The sequence below is a fragment of the Elgaria multicarinata genome, chromosome 3 (genome assembly GCF_023053635.1).
Source record: "Elgaria multicarinata webbii isolate HBS135686 ecotype San Diego chromosome 3, rElgMul1.1.pri, whole genome shotgun sequence".
Classification (NCBI taxonomy): domain Eukaryota; kingdom Metazoa; phylum Chordata; class Lepidosauria; order Squamata; family Anguidae; genus Elgaria; species Elgaria multicarinata.
The window spans coordinates 4,753,808-4,768,098 of record NC_086173.1 but is presented as its reverse complement, the minus strand read 5'-3'; the positions used below and the strand labels follow the sequence as shown (position 1 = coordinate 4,768,098).

At 44.7% G+C, this 14,291-nt stretch overlaps 1 protein-coding gene across 1 annotated transcript in view; it reads left to right on the top strand.

The window, feature by feature from the left end:
• Nucleotides 1-12,900, top strand: part of CNN1 (calponin 1) — a 39,409-nt gene extending 26,509 nt beyond the window's left edge. Inside the window, exons 3-7 of the mRNA XM_063119169.1 lie at nt 1,452-1,518; nt 5,828-5,965; nt 6,750-6,860; nt 10,388-10,534; nt 12,279-12,900. Coding sequence (XP_062975239.1) covers nt 1,452-1,518; nt 5,828-5,965; nt 6,750-6,860; nt 10,388-10,534; nt 12,279-12,530 — 715 coding nt within the window. The 3' untranslated portion in view covers nt 12,531-12,900. The remainder of the gene's footprint in view (nt 1-1,451; nt 1,519-5,827; nt 5,966-6,749; nt 6,861-10,387; nt 10,535-12,278) is intronic.
• Nucleotides 12,901-14,291: the final 1,391 nt, after the last annotated feature.

The following is a 14,291-nucleotide window of genomic DNA, read 5'->3' as shown; positions in this document are numbered from 1 at the left end:
CTGCACTCTGGGAGGATCGAGAAGAGATCCTGGCCCTCCTCTGTGTGACCACCTTTCAAGTATTTGAAGAGTGCTATCATGTCTCCCCTCAATCTTCTCTTCTCTAGGCTTCTTACCCTCTTCCCTCACTTACTTTTGAATTCTATGCCAGCTCCTAGAAGAGCGTGCCCCAGGAAGGAAGGAAGGATGGATGGACAGCTGGGGTGGGTGGGGGGAGGATGACTTTCTATCAGATGTGCCAAAGTAGAAAAAGTACCAGTTTAACATGGTGCCTGTGCATTTGTATTAGTACAAGGCTATATGACAGAACCAAGTATGGTGTATGCTTCACCTAAAAGGAAAAGGAAACCCAAGCACACACATGCACACCTTCTCAAACTGAGGAGAGGCAACGAGTGGGGTACCGCAGGGCTCAGTCCTGGGCCCAGTGCTCTTCAACATTTTTATTAATGATTTGGACGAGGAGGTGCAGGGAACGCTTATCAAATTTGCAGATGACACAAAATTGGGTGGGATAGCTAATACCCTGGAAGGCAGAAACAAACTTCAAAGTGATCTTGATAGGCTGGAGTGCTGGGCTGAAAACAACAGGATGAAATTTAATAGGGATAAATGCCAAGTTCTACATCTAGGAAATAGAAACCAAAGGCACAGTTACAAGATGGGGGATACTTGGCTCAGCAATACTACAAAGGAGAAGGATCTTGGAATTGTTGTAGATCACAAGCTGAATATGAGCCAACAGTGCAATATGGCTGCAAGAAAGGCAAATGCTACTTTGGGATGCATTAATAGAAGTATACCTTCTGAATCGCATGAGGTACTGGTTCCTCTCTATTCGGCCCTGGTTAGGCCTCATCTAGAGTATTGCATCCAGTTCTGGGCTCCACAATTCAAGAAGGATGCAGACAAGCTGGAGCATGTTCAGAGGGCAACGAGGATGATCAAGGATCTGGAAACAAAGACCTATGAGGACAGACTGAAAGAACGGGGCATGTTTAGTCTGGAGAACAGAAGACTGAGAGGAGACATGATAGCACTCTTCAAATACTTAAAAGGTTGTCACACAGAGGAGGGCCAGGATCTCTTCTCGATCCTCCCAGAGTGCAGGACACGGAATAATGGGCTCAAGTTACAGGAAGCCGGATTCCAGCTGGACATCAGGAAAAACTTCTTGTTAGAGCAGTACGACAATGGAGCCAATAACCTAGGGAGGTGGTGGGCTCTCCCACACTAGAGGCCTTCAAGAGGCAGCTGGACAACCATCTGTCAGGGATGCTTTGAGGTGGATTCCTGCATTGAGCAGGAGGTTGGACTTGATGGCCTTATAGGCCCCTTCCAATTTTATATTTCTATGCTTTATGTAGGAGAAACATGACAAATAAAGCCTTGATCGAACGTAAGACACTTAGAGATACACTTCCTTCATTTCTTCAATTTCTGTCTTTCAGCCTCATCAACAAACTCCAGCCTGGATCAGTGAGGAAGGTGAATGAGTCCACACAGAACTGGCACCAGGTAAGTATTCCCTTCCTTTTGTCACTAACCCAGGACTTTATTCAACAAAAAGACATTGAATCTTTTTTGGATAGAACAATGAAACTGCTATGAATTTGAGTGAAAGTGTTGGACTAGGACTGGGAATTCCCAGATTCAAATCCCCACATAAAAAAGAAACTCACTTGGGCTATGGTTCACACCTAACACAAACCAATGGTTTAGTTAACCCATGGGTTGTTGAATTCTGGGTTGTCATGATATGTAAATCAGCTGTGCTAACGAGCATGGTTTGATAATCACGACCAACCCATGGTTTGTTGTTGTGTTGTGAACTCTCTCTCTCAAGTGTGAAAGTGGGGCAGAAGGGGATGAACAGAATAGAAAACTGGGAGCACGCGGAGCCTAAATTATGCACCAGATTCTGTACTAAGACGCTCCGAAGCAAGTTCTTTTTCTACAGCCATCAGCTTTATCTTCCATAAGAATGGAAGAGCCCTCTGCATGGACAGGCAAAGGAATGTGGCCCAATCAGTTTGCCTCTTTCCTCTTAATCTACACACAAGCACACATCATATGAGCTGCGCAAACGTTCAGTCCCTCTCCATTCAATCTGAATGCCTATTCCAGCACAACCGTAAAAAACCAAAAAGACTTAAGATAAACGATAGAGGGTCATAATAGAGTAATAAAACTGGGGTAGAAGGAAACTGCTTCTCTTCACCAATTTCATCCAGGATTCTGGTACTGGGACTGCAGCCAAAGGAATGTGTCAAATAAAATAAAAATACTAAAGGGTGGGGGGAAATATTTATTTATTTATTTATTTATTTATTTATTTATTTATTTAACTTATATACCGCTCCCATAGCCAGGGCTCTCTGGGCAGTTTACAGAAATTCTAAAATTGAGGTAAAAACAAGTATACAAAATTTAAAACTCTAAAACACAGAACAGACACACATAAAGCATTAAAAACCGATTAAACACTAAACATGTGGGTAATTAGGATGTGCCGCCATATGCCTGGGCAAAGAGGAAAGTCTTAACCTGGCACCGGAAAGATAGCGTTGGCGCCAGGCGAGCCTCATCAGGGAGATCATTCCACAGTCTAGAGGCCACCACCGAAAAGGCCCTATCCCTTGTTGCCACACTCCGAGCCTCTCTTGGAGTAGGCACCCGGAGGAGGGCCTTAGATGTTGAGCGTAGTGACCGGGTATATTCACGTCGGGAGAGGCGTTCCGTCAGGTATTGTGGTCCCAAGCCGTGTAAGGCTTTATAGGTCAAAACCATGTATCACAAAATAGAGGAAGTATTTGTGCAAGAAATATCCCACAGCTGTCTGAGGCACTCATGCAACTCTGCCCTACACAGTGCAGCTTCACATGAAGGCAAGCTACCCAGAACCTATAGCCTGTTCTAGGGTTCTGGGATGGCTTGTTAACCATGACAACGACTCACCCTCTGGGAATTGCACATACGAAGTTGTGCTGCCAAGGGTAATTACGTTAATCTCCCTGGCATGCGTGGCAGGGGGACAAAACCCACCATGGCTTATTTTCCCATCTACAATTGTGTGAACCAGGCCTAAAACAGCCCATGGGTTTTGGATGGTTTGTTAACCACACTGATAGATCGCCCTCGCCAGGTTTGGATGACACAACAACTTATGAGTGGAGGTTAGGTTATGAAACATGCACCCGCAGGCTCTCGGCACACGCTGCAAACCATGTTGGCGAAGCAGACCTTAGATAAACTGTTTTTCTCTGCTGCTGCGGGAAAGAAACCCTGGAAAATCTTGAGACGATGGTGTGATGTTGTTTGAGGACAAAATCAACTTGCTTTGCATAATCACTGCAACCCACCATGGTTTATTAGCCACAATGGGCTGCCAATTCAAGCTCCTGTTGTCACAGCTTCTCATATTGTCCAATCCACAACCCTACAACAGGCCATGGAGTAAGGGTGGTTTTTTAACTTTCTCCAGGTTTGGACAACAAGAAGTTGTGCCCAACAAGATATATATATATTTTGCATATCATCCTGCATGCCCAAGGTGGTTAACAAGCAATTGTGGCTTGTTAATCCCATCATGTGTACCCGCTACCTGCTGGCCAGATTTTCCCTATTACCCTCGCTGGCATGGCTTGCAGTGTCATCCCAACCTGGGTGGCATGGGTTGTTTAAAGGGGCAGCAACCCTCAAATAACCCACGGAGTGTTGTTGGGCTATTTGAAGGTTGCTACCTCCCCCACAGTGTTGGTGTCCGGTCTGTCATCTTGTCTAGTTGTATGGGATGGGTTTCAATTGTTGATGCCCTGATGATGTTTTGGTTGTCATCTCTTACCCTCTGCCCTTCTTGGCTGATCACAGCTACTAGATTTAGCCTGATGACCTGGATCTAGGAAGGGATCAGTACTTCCTTGAGAAATGGCTGACTACTGATCTCTTTAAACGAGATGGTAGTTCAACCTCTCTTGAAGAAGCTGGAGTTCGATCCGAAAGATCTTAATATTTTAAAACCAGGGGCCAATCTTCCATTTTTGGGCAAGGTGGCTGAGCAGGTGGTTGCTAGTCAACTCCAGGCACTTCTAGGTTATACTGATTATCTGGACCCCTTTCCACCAGATTGTAGGCGTTTCAGGGCAGAGACTTAGCAATGACTCAAGTGCTTGCATGAGAGGTTCCTTTCCTTTTTTTTCTTATGGTTGTAAACCACCCCAAGGGCATTTGCCATTGGACAGTTCTACATTTAGGGAATAGAAACCAAATACACAGTTACAAGATGGGGGACACTTGGCTCAGCAATACAACAAGCAAGAAAGATCTTGTAAGCCTATGCGGCAGAGTCTTGCTATTTACTGTTTTACTCTGTACAGCACCATGTACATTGATGGTGCTATATAAATAAATAATAATAATAATAATAATAGATCGCAAGCTGAATAGGAGCCAACAGTGCGATATGGCTGCAAGAAAGGCAAATGCTATTTTGGGCTGCATTAATAGATGTATAGCTTCCAAATCACGTGAGGTACTGGTTCCTCTCTATTCGGCCCTGGTTAGGCCTCATCTAGAGTATTGCGTCCAGTTCTGGGCTCCACAATTCAAGAAGGACGCAGACAAGCTGGAGCGTGTTCAGAGGAGGGCAACCAGGATGATCAGGGGTCTGGAAACAAAGCCCTATGAAGAGAGACTGAAAGAACTGGGCATGTTTATCCTGGAGAAGAGAAGATTGAGGGGAGACATGATAGCACTCTTCATATACTTGAAAGGTGGTCACACAGAGGAGGGCCAGGATCTCTTCTCGATCCTCCCAGAGTGCAGGACACGGAATAACGGGCTCAAGTTAAAGGAAGCCAGATTCCAGCTGGACATCAGGAAAAACTTCCTGACTGTTAGAGCAGTGTGACGGTGGAATCAGTTACCTAGGGAGGTTGTGGGCTCTCCCACACTAGAGGCCTTCAAGAGGCAGCTGGACAACCATCTGTCAGGGATGCTTTAGGGTGGATTCCTGCATGGAGCAGGGGGTTGGACTAGATGGCCTTCTAGGCCTCTTCCAACTCTGCTATTCTATGATTCTATATAAAGTTAACAAACAACCTCACTGCCCTTTGCCAACTCATTATCCTATGACTGGATATTACACTGTATACTGCTACCACCACCACCACCACCACACCACCACCACACAGATCAATACAACTTATTTATGCTGGCCATGGCATTGAATCCAATAGGTTGGTTATGTGCTTAGGGTACCTTCTTACCATTATTGGTGATGACCTCACCCTTTTCAGGCATCTTTTTGCTCTAGATTTAACAATGCCGTTTAAGAGAGTGTTCTCTAAGCCAGGAGTGGGCAGAAAGTAGGCTTGGATCTACTAAGTAGATCTATGGGTGATCTGCGGTAGATCAGCAAGGATTTTTTTTACAAAGGGAAAAACAATAGCAACCAAATAACTCCCCTTCAGCCCTAAATTGTACTGCTGAAATGAAGAAAACCTGAGGATGAACAGGAGTATTTGGGTGTGGAAAGATTGGGAGCTCCGTTCAGTTCTGATATGGAAAACAAATTGCTGGGTTCTTGAATTCAACATTTGTGTCTTTGGTGGATCTCCGAGTTCTTGTTAAAAAGAAGAAAAAAAAAGTGGGTGGTGGGGAGAGGTCTCACAAGCCAGGAGATTTGCCCAGCCCTGCTGTAAATGCCACTGTCCACTTACTAATAGGATAGTTGTGGAAGGAAGCCATTACTTGCACAAGTGAAGTGGGCAACATGAGGGAGGTAAAAGGCTCAGCAAATGGTTTATTGGGCCCTCCTGTTTTGCAGCTGGAGAATATTGGCAATTTCATTAAGGCTATCACAAGATACGGAGTGAGGCCCCACGACATCTTTGAAGCCAACGACCTCTTTGAGAACACAAACTACACCCAGGTCCAGTCTACACTGATTGCTCTGGCTAGCATGGTAAGTAGCCCAGCGGCCCACTTTTTCACTAAAGGTTCCGGTAACAGTGCTCAACAGAAATATTAATATTTAGCATGTACATAGCAGAATGTTGTTTCACCGACATGACCTTAGGAAGCTTTACAAACAGTTCTTAAGATTGGTTAGCATTTTCCCCATATGGCAAATGACACAGAGGTCAAGAAAATAGTAACTTGCCCAAGCTTAAAGAGTTCATGGCTTAAGAATTTAAATGCAAGAAATCTATGAGTTCCAGTTGTGCTTGTTATGTGCCGTTAGTCTACATTTTTTCTCCTAAAGGATAAACCTAATTTTCTCCCCAAATAGCTGGTGGGCAGGGAAAGCCCCATTCCACTATCTAGAGCTTAATTGCTGCCAAGGCCCATCCCCAAAATTGGCTTTAAATATCAGTTCCAAGCCATAGAATATGTGAAGTACTAAGATGCTTCTGAGCAGCGTGCCCTTCCCTTGCCATTCTGTGACTACATCCTATTCTCACACACTGAGAACTAAAGAGCCACCTCTCACTTTAAGAAACCAAACTGAGCCCAGCCTATCTGATCCCAGTCTACAACCAGGCAGGTTTGAGCAGGGAAGCGCTCCTGCTGCTTTCAGCTTGAACACGAAGCGTCGAAGCAGTACGCTTCCCACTCATGGTAACACAGCAGTTTCTTCTACCGGGAAGGGAAAGAAGCTAGGCTCCTTGTAAGCACAAGATCCATGGGGTCAGGGGATCAACTTCACAAGGCCAAAACCGAAAAGGGTGTCTGCTTCTTGTCCCAAGGCCAAGACAAAAGGCAACAAGGTGAATATCGGTGTGAAGTATGCTGAGAAACAGCAGCGCAAATTCCTGCCTGAAAAGCTGAAAGAAGGACGGAACATCATTGGGCTACAGGTGCGTGGCTTCAGAATCCCACCCTGGACTATTCCACCTGGGAATTCCCCCTGACACGTTGCCACAAATGGTTCTGCAAGGAGCACCCAGAATCCCTTGCAATATTGAAAGAGGAGGCCGAGTCCAATTCTTGAGGTCTTGAATGATCATTTGGAGGTGACTGTGCAGCCACCCAAACCCTGGCTGAAGGTTGGTTGCAGTCACAAGCAACTAGAAATAGTTGGGGGTTGGGAAGCAGTACATCCAACCTGAGCATTGCGATGCGCAGGGCCGGTGCTACCATAGAGGCCACACAGGCGGCCGCCTAGAGCGCCAAGCTAAGAGGGGCACCAGGTACAGCACAGCAGTCACGTGTGTTGGCTGTGAGCCAGCCCGAGGATTCAGCTGGGCCTGGGCTGGTGAGATGGCGCCTCGCGCCCGGCCGAAGCGAAGCCAAGGACGCTGGGGTGGGGGTGGGGCGGCTCCACGTTTGGACTTCCAGAACACACCCGGAAGAGAGAGCGAGAGAGAGAATGAGATGTATGGGTGCAGGGGGTCTTTGAGTGAATGCATGTGTTCATGCGTGTGTTTGTTTGGAGTGAGTGATGCTGAGTATGTGTTTGCACACATGTGAGTTGGGGGGGATGATTTGGAGGTCATATTCCTATTAAATAATGCATTTTAGACCCATAGACGTTCCTTTCCAATTTGTTTGCTATAATTGGCATGATGTATTTCTTGCACTTTAAAATACATTTAGCAGTTTCAAGTTTTGCGCTTCTTATTTTTTCGAGGAAACATCTGTTCTTAAAAATCAAAGTTGGCATTTTTTTGGAGTGGGGGGGGGCGTGTGTGAAAGCAGATCACCTTGCCTAGGGCGCAAAATAGTCTGGCACCGGCCCTGGCGATGCGAGGCGGCTTTGGGCATTACACTGCCACCTAGAGGATCTGGATGACATTGCACCTATCTAAAGAAATACAGAGATACCCTGTGGACCATGGGACATTAAAAACGAAATAATTGATAGTGTAAGACTCCATAAGAATTCGCCTCTTTCTTGATGTTATAGAACTTTAGCACTGGCGTGTTTGTCTGTTGACTGTCACCCTTAAAACCATTTTTACAAGTTTGATGTATGAAGACCAGGGAAAATTGGAAAAATATTGGGGGGTACATTTCCCCCCTCAAGGACTTATTGGGCCTAAAAATATGGGGGGGTGGGGAAATGGAATGACTTCAGTCTCTCCAGCTCCTGGGGTTTTATTGAACTGGCTCCCCTCCCCTCCCATATTTATATTACATGTAATATCTCACATTTTATCCTCTTGCAAGGAACCCAAGGCAGCTTACGTGGCCCTCCTCTCCCTTTTATTCTCACAACCACCTTGCAAGGTAGGTTAGGTAGAGAGTCAGTGACTGGCCCAAAGTCACCCAGGGAGCTTCCATGGCTGAGTGGGGACTAGAACCTGGGTCTCCCAAGTCCCAGGCCAACACTCTAATCACTTCACCACACTGGTTTTCTCAGCATGTGCCTACACATATGCCAGACACAACCGTAGTCCTGTGAACCTCTTGCCAATCTAAACTGGTTAGGCTCCAGGGTACTACAGCAGTGTGTATGCAGCACACATATGCACGTACCATGTTGGCCTACTTTAAGGCAGAACCACAAATGCTGATGGGAGCTTCTCCAAATGCTGATGGGAGCCCTTCTTGCTGTCTCATTTTGTTAATCTAGTAGCTTCTCCTGTCTAACTCTGGTGCTGGCAAGTTATCTTCTTCAATGGAAGTGAAGGCTCTTTGGTAAGGGAAGTGAGCAATTCTGAGATAGCAGGTCTTCACAGGATGGGGGCACTTGGAAATACAGCTTCTGAAAAGCTGCTGTAGGGGACAGCTATCCCAGAATACCAGGAACTGGAGGTTCCTCCATGGAAGAGCCAGGAACTAGGGGGTGCTAACGGAATCCATCTCTGCCAGATTTCACCCTGGATTTTGAAGCTCAAGTTTACCCAGTATGCTTACTGGAATGGAACTCAATGTTGGAATGGTTAACTCTTCTAGATTATATTTCTGGACGTTTGCAAGACACTTTAAACAATTTAAAGTTTTTTAATATTGTTTTGTGCAATTATTTTAATTTCCCTTGTACTTTTTTAAAATTGCTAATGCTGTTTTCGTTTTGTTTTTAAACTTCCTATTATTATTATTATTATTATTATTATTATTATTATTATTCTCAAAGGATCATAAGTGGCGGAAAATTTCCCCACTTTTTAAAATGATGGGGCTCCACGCATATGTGATCTATTAATATTCTTACTTCTAATACTGGAATTCAGACACGGAGAAACCACAGCAGATCACGACAGGCAGAGTGGAACTGAGACAATCTGTTCAGTCCTCTCTCTGAGCAGCACAAGGGTTACAAAAAGGGCAACCAGGCAAATTAGGAAGCAGAGCAAAACACTAGGCTAAGAACAGTAGAGATCCAGGGAGGACACAACATAAAAATCAGTCAGGGTTCAAATTGTACCAACATCGGCGCTGTCTAGAAACCAGCTACATTCACTCCTGTTCTACCCCCTCCCAACTGGCTACTCCTATCTACGGTTCATTAAAACAGGCAGCTTGGTTAACAAGCCTATCTAACTTTAGCCAGGATGTTCCAAAACCTAATGTGGTGAGAACAAATTAAAGAACCTCCAGCTGCCAGGTCTTCTAGAACCATCACATACGTGGCTGAGATGTGTAGCAGAAGCAGAAATCGAATGACGAATATGGAATTGTCTAGAGCAGAGCTTTGCAAACTTTTCCTGTTGGCGACACACTTTTTAGACATGCATCATTTCGCGACACAGCAATTCAGTTTTACTAGCAAACCGAAGGTTAAACTAACCCCTTATAAGAGATACGGACACATACATAAATTGTAATAACGAAATGTATTTCGCTACAACACATCTCATGAAAACCTTGCATTTATATTTTTTTTAATGTATGATTTGCAAGATAATAACATACATTTGCAAGATAATAACATACATTGAACCAATTTTGTCGAGCGGCGGTTGAGACGGTGTTCTATCAAAAAACTGGACCCATGGAATTTCTCGAATGCGTCACTTCAGGTGCAGCCGCGTCACTGGAAGTGACGCGGAATCAGCTGTTTCGCCCCGATTATGCGTACTGCGCATGCGCAGTACCTGTATGATCCCTCGACCGTGGTGTGCATACACGGATAGGACAGAAGGGGAATATACTCGTGCACCATACTAATCGGCACCTTTGCTGCGTAAAAATGCATGCAAGTTGGTATTGTTTATTTCACATAGACTCAGAGGTTTCTCGTTACGTTCGCGCGACACACCTGAATACTGCAGCTGACACACTAACGTGTCGCGACACATAGTTTGGAAAGCTCTGGTCTAGATGGAGGATATGGTGGGGGGTTCCATCAGTGGGTAGCTGGATGGATAACTGTTCGCCAAAGGAAAACTTGACAATGATGGAACGGCCGTTCTAATTATCAACACTACGTTCTTCTCAGATGGGCACCAACAAGTTCGCCAGCCAGCAGGGCATGACAGCATATGGCACACGTCGGCACCTTTATGACCCCAAGTTGGGCACAGACCAACCTCTAGATCAAGCCACAATCAGTCTACAGATGGGAACTAACAAGGGGGCTAGCCAGGTAAGAAATGGGAACTGAGAAAAATGTGTGTTACTAAGATGGGGGGATTTAATGCTCCAACTAAGAAAGGAAATATACTTAATTGGAGTGAGATCAGGCGAAGTTCAAGAGAGACAGGCTTAATATCCCAATTACATATTGTCTGTGGCTGGGTTCTCCTGTCTTGGTCAAAAACCAATGAGCTGACTCTAGAAAGATGCCATTTTTGCCCTCTGTTTTGTCTTCTGTCCTTCCAACTGGAGCATTAGAAATCTGTCCACCAACTTAGAATCATAGAATAGCAGAGTTGGAAGGGGCCTACAAGGCCATCGAGTCCAACCCCCTGCTCAATGCAGGGGGTTGGGGTCAACCTCCACAGCATCCAAAATATTAGTATATTCGCTTGAGATAAAGCCCTTACTGTTTGGACCTGATCACTTAACCCAGAATGAACAGCAAAACTGATTTAAAACAAGCCCATGATTCTTTTCGAGCCATCTGCCTTGCTCCTAACCTCAAACAAACATGTGAACTGAGGCTAAAGCTAGTTCAGGCCAGACAGGGACTGTTATCTCAAGATAAGATTGCCAGTAAACATGGCCTGGGTAGTTATTTCCTCCAAAATGTTGTTCCAAAAGCTGGTACATCTAATCTCAAAGTGTTCAACAATATTTTTATCTCCCCAAAGATCAAGGTAAACTCAGAAGAGGTATCTGAAGCATATGTTATACTAGGAAGCAAGTATCTCAACCTTACAATGCAGATACTTAAACATGTGAACTAGAATTTTCCTTTTCTTTAAAGCTAGTAAAGGCCTGTTAGCTACACTAACAGTGTGTCTACATTATGGAAAGCAAAAAAAGCACTCTTACCGGGGTTTCTTCTTCCGGAATCTTTCTGCATTTGCGATTGGCTCCTTAGACAGTGACCACTTGATTTTGAATTGAAAACTTCTCCTCTTGGCAATGTTATTGTTAAATGAAACACCGCCATCTAGTGGTGGAATTATAGTGCAATGCCAGCTTCACACACTGCTGATTTCACGCCATTAAGGTTTGTTTCTTTTTCAAAGCAGGATAAACAGGGGAAAGCGCAGGAGACGTACTGGAGGCTAATGGCATCATGTAAAAGACCCACAAACTTCCATGAGTGGCTAATGGAGTGGTTTTAGGATGTTTTTAGAAAGTTTTTAGGATGTTTTAACAATGTATATTATGTTTCGATTCAGTTTTATGTATTTTATATTTACTATTGTTCCCCGCCTCAATCAAAATGGAGAGGCGGGTAAGAAATAAATTTATTATTATTATTATTCATTAGTGTGCAATAAATTGCTCATGTAGAGATGCTCTAAGTACTAGTGGAGATGTCACATGAAGCCTGTATGCCACAAGTAGGTAACTTGGCACCCTCCAGATGTTTTTGACTACAGCTCCCAGAATCCTTGACCTTGGCGATGCTGACTGAGGCCCTTTCTACACCTAAGGGTCATCCCAGGAAAATGGAGGGATCATCCTGCCTGCTCCCGGGATCCCGTGTGACATCTGGATGTACAGGAACGATCCAGGGATATAGGGCTGGTGTAGACATGCCCTGAGACTTATGGAAGTGGAAGTGAAAAACATCTGGAGGGCACCAGGTTGCCTATCCCTGCTGCACGTTTCCCATTTTTCTCCTTAAGACATATTGCAAAGGGCTTTTGTTCTTTAACTATTTCCTATTTATCTGCTCTTCTCCCTCTACCCCCACCTACGTCCATCCCCAGGCGGGCATGACAGCTCCTGGAACCAAGCGGCAGATCTTTGAACCCACCCTGGGCATGGAGCACTGCGACACCCAGAACATCTCCCTGCAGATGGGCAGCAACAAAGGGGCTTCACAGCAGGGTATGACTGTATACGGGCTGCCCCGGCAGGTCTATGACTCCAAGTATTGCCTCACGCCCAACTATCCCAGCATTGGAGATGAAGAAGACCATTACAATCACAGCCATCATAACTTCTACAACTCAGAGTAAACAGCAGGAATCGTGGGACAGACACAGAACAGAGACACGGGCACTGCAGAGGCGCTTTCCAAAAAGATCCACCATCAAGTGGTTATTTTAACTTGGGAATATCAGAAGATCCAGACAGTTCCCCAAACTGCTAACCAGCTCGCTAGAGACTCCTTAAACCATGCCAAAGCCAGGTCTCCCCTCCAAGCCTCTACCACTGCACCTTAAAAGCTTCACTTTGATACCTTTCACGCTTTTACTTATCAAATACTGCCACTACTTTTAAGCATGCACTGACGTGGCTCAAATTCCTCAGGATAGAATGTCACAGTAAAAAGACCCAGTGTGGTGAAAGTAGGAACAAGGGAATGAGCACCTTTGCTCTATCTTCAACCAAAGGGCAAGTGCTCCATCTGCCTACACCGTCCTAAGTTCCAGCCACTTTTGCTTCCTGAATGCAAACAGTTTGTACAAGAGCATTGGCGAACTGAACCAGATATCGGCTTCCTGGAAATGGAACATGTTTAGGTAGAATGCGTGTATTGTGGAGAGAGACTGTGGAAAGGCAGTGGGACGTACCTGCCAGGCACACCTAACCAGACAGGGTACGTTCACAGAGGTAACCCAAGACTGATGCGGAGATCATTTGGATAGGACAACAGACGGGGAGATGCAAATGTAAACCAAGGCTGCTCACCTTCTAAATTTTCTGGCAGGATCAGAGAATCTGGAAAATAAATTACCAGATTCTCAGTGTTTCTAGTCCTCTTAATCCCCAATCTAGCTGTACAACTTGGGGGCAGCTTCTACAGAAAACTTTGGGGATAGGAACATTTCAGCAACGCATGGCAACTTGTCCCTTCCCACTTTTGACTGCTTCTCCTGCCTCTCGTTTATCAACAGTTTTCCTATCATTAAGGCTCTTCCTGCCTCATGCGTCCCACTGCCACTGCACACACGATTTCATAATAATGGAAATCAAGAAATTTCAAAGTAACCACATTTTCTGAGGAAGGATTTAAAATTCTTGAGGTAGAGAACATGAACAGCTGTGGATAAGACTAGCAGAGATGTCAGTTGCCACGGAACTAATTCATGTTTAAAACCGAGACGCTTCTCCTGTAATCTGTCAACATTCATGTGCCTTGAATAAAGGCAGAATCACCTGCTGTAATGCCAACATGGTCAAATTCAATGTTAAGATCACAAGCTTGAACACCCAGTCATTGAAGTAAGCGCCACTGAAATCACTAGTACTTACCCCCACATCTAAGTTGTGTTTAGGATACGGTTATCATTCAATTGAAGAACCTTTAGTTGATTAGTTGTACGAGTTTTAATCAATTGAGTCTGCATAAGTTTGCAAATGTCACCAGAGTCATTCTGAAGAGAAAAGCATTGCTGTTTTTAGATGCCTGCATTTGTCACAGCTAGTAACCATCTCAAAAGAGGCACCTAAACAGGTGCCTCTTAAAAGAATTACTTTGTAATTGCTCGCACTAAAAAGAATTGGGTTTTTTTTAAAAGCTATTAACTGATCGAAATAGTTGTTTAGCCAATTCAATTACTCATCTAAACGTTTCAACCCGACTTTAGGATTGGTGTTCTTGCCTATGTCATTTGTGTGTCTATTTAGAACAGGAACAGCCGATGTCACTAACTTTTTGTACTGCTGTGCTGTCTGGTGGCAAATCTTGTTAAGAGATGGGCAATTGCTGATCGATTCTCACCTAAGATGTGCTATCAGATAGTGTTACAAATCAGCATTTGGGACAATGCCAG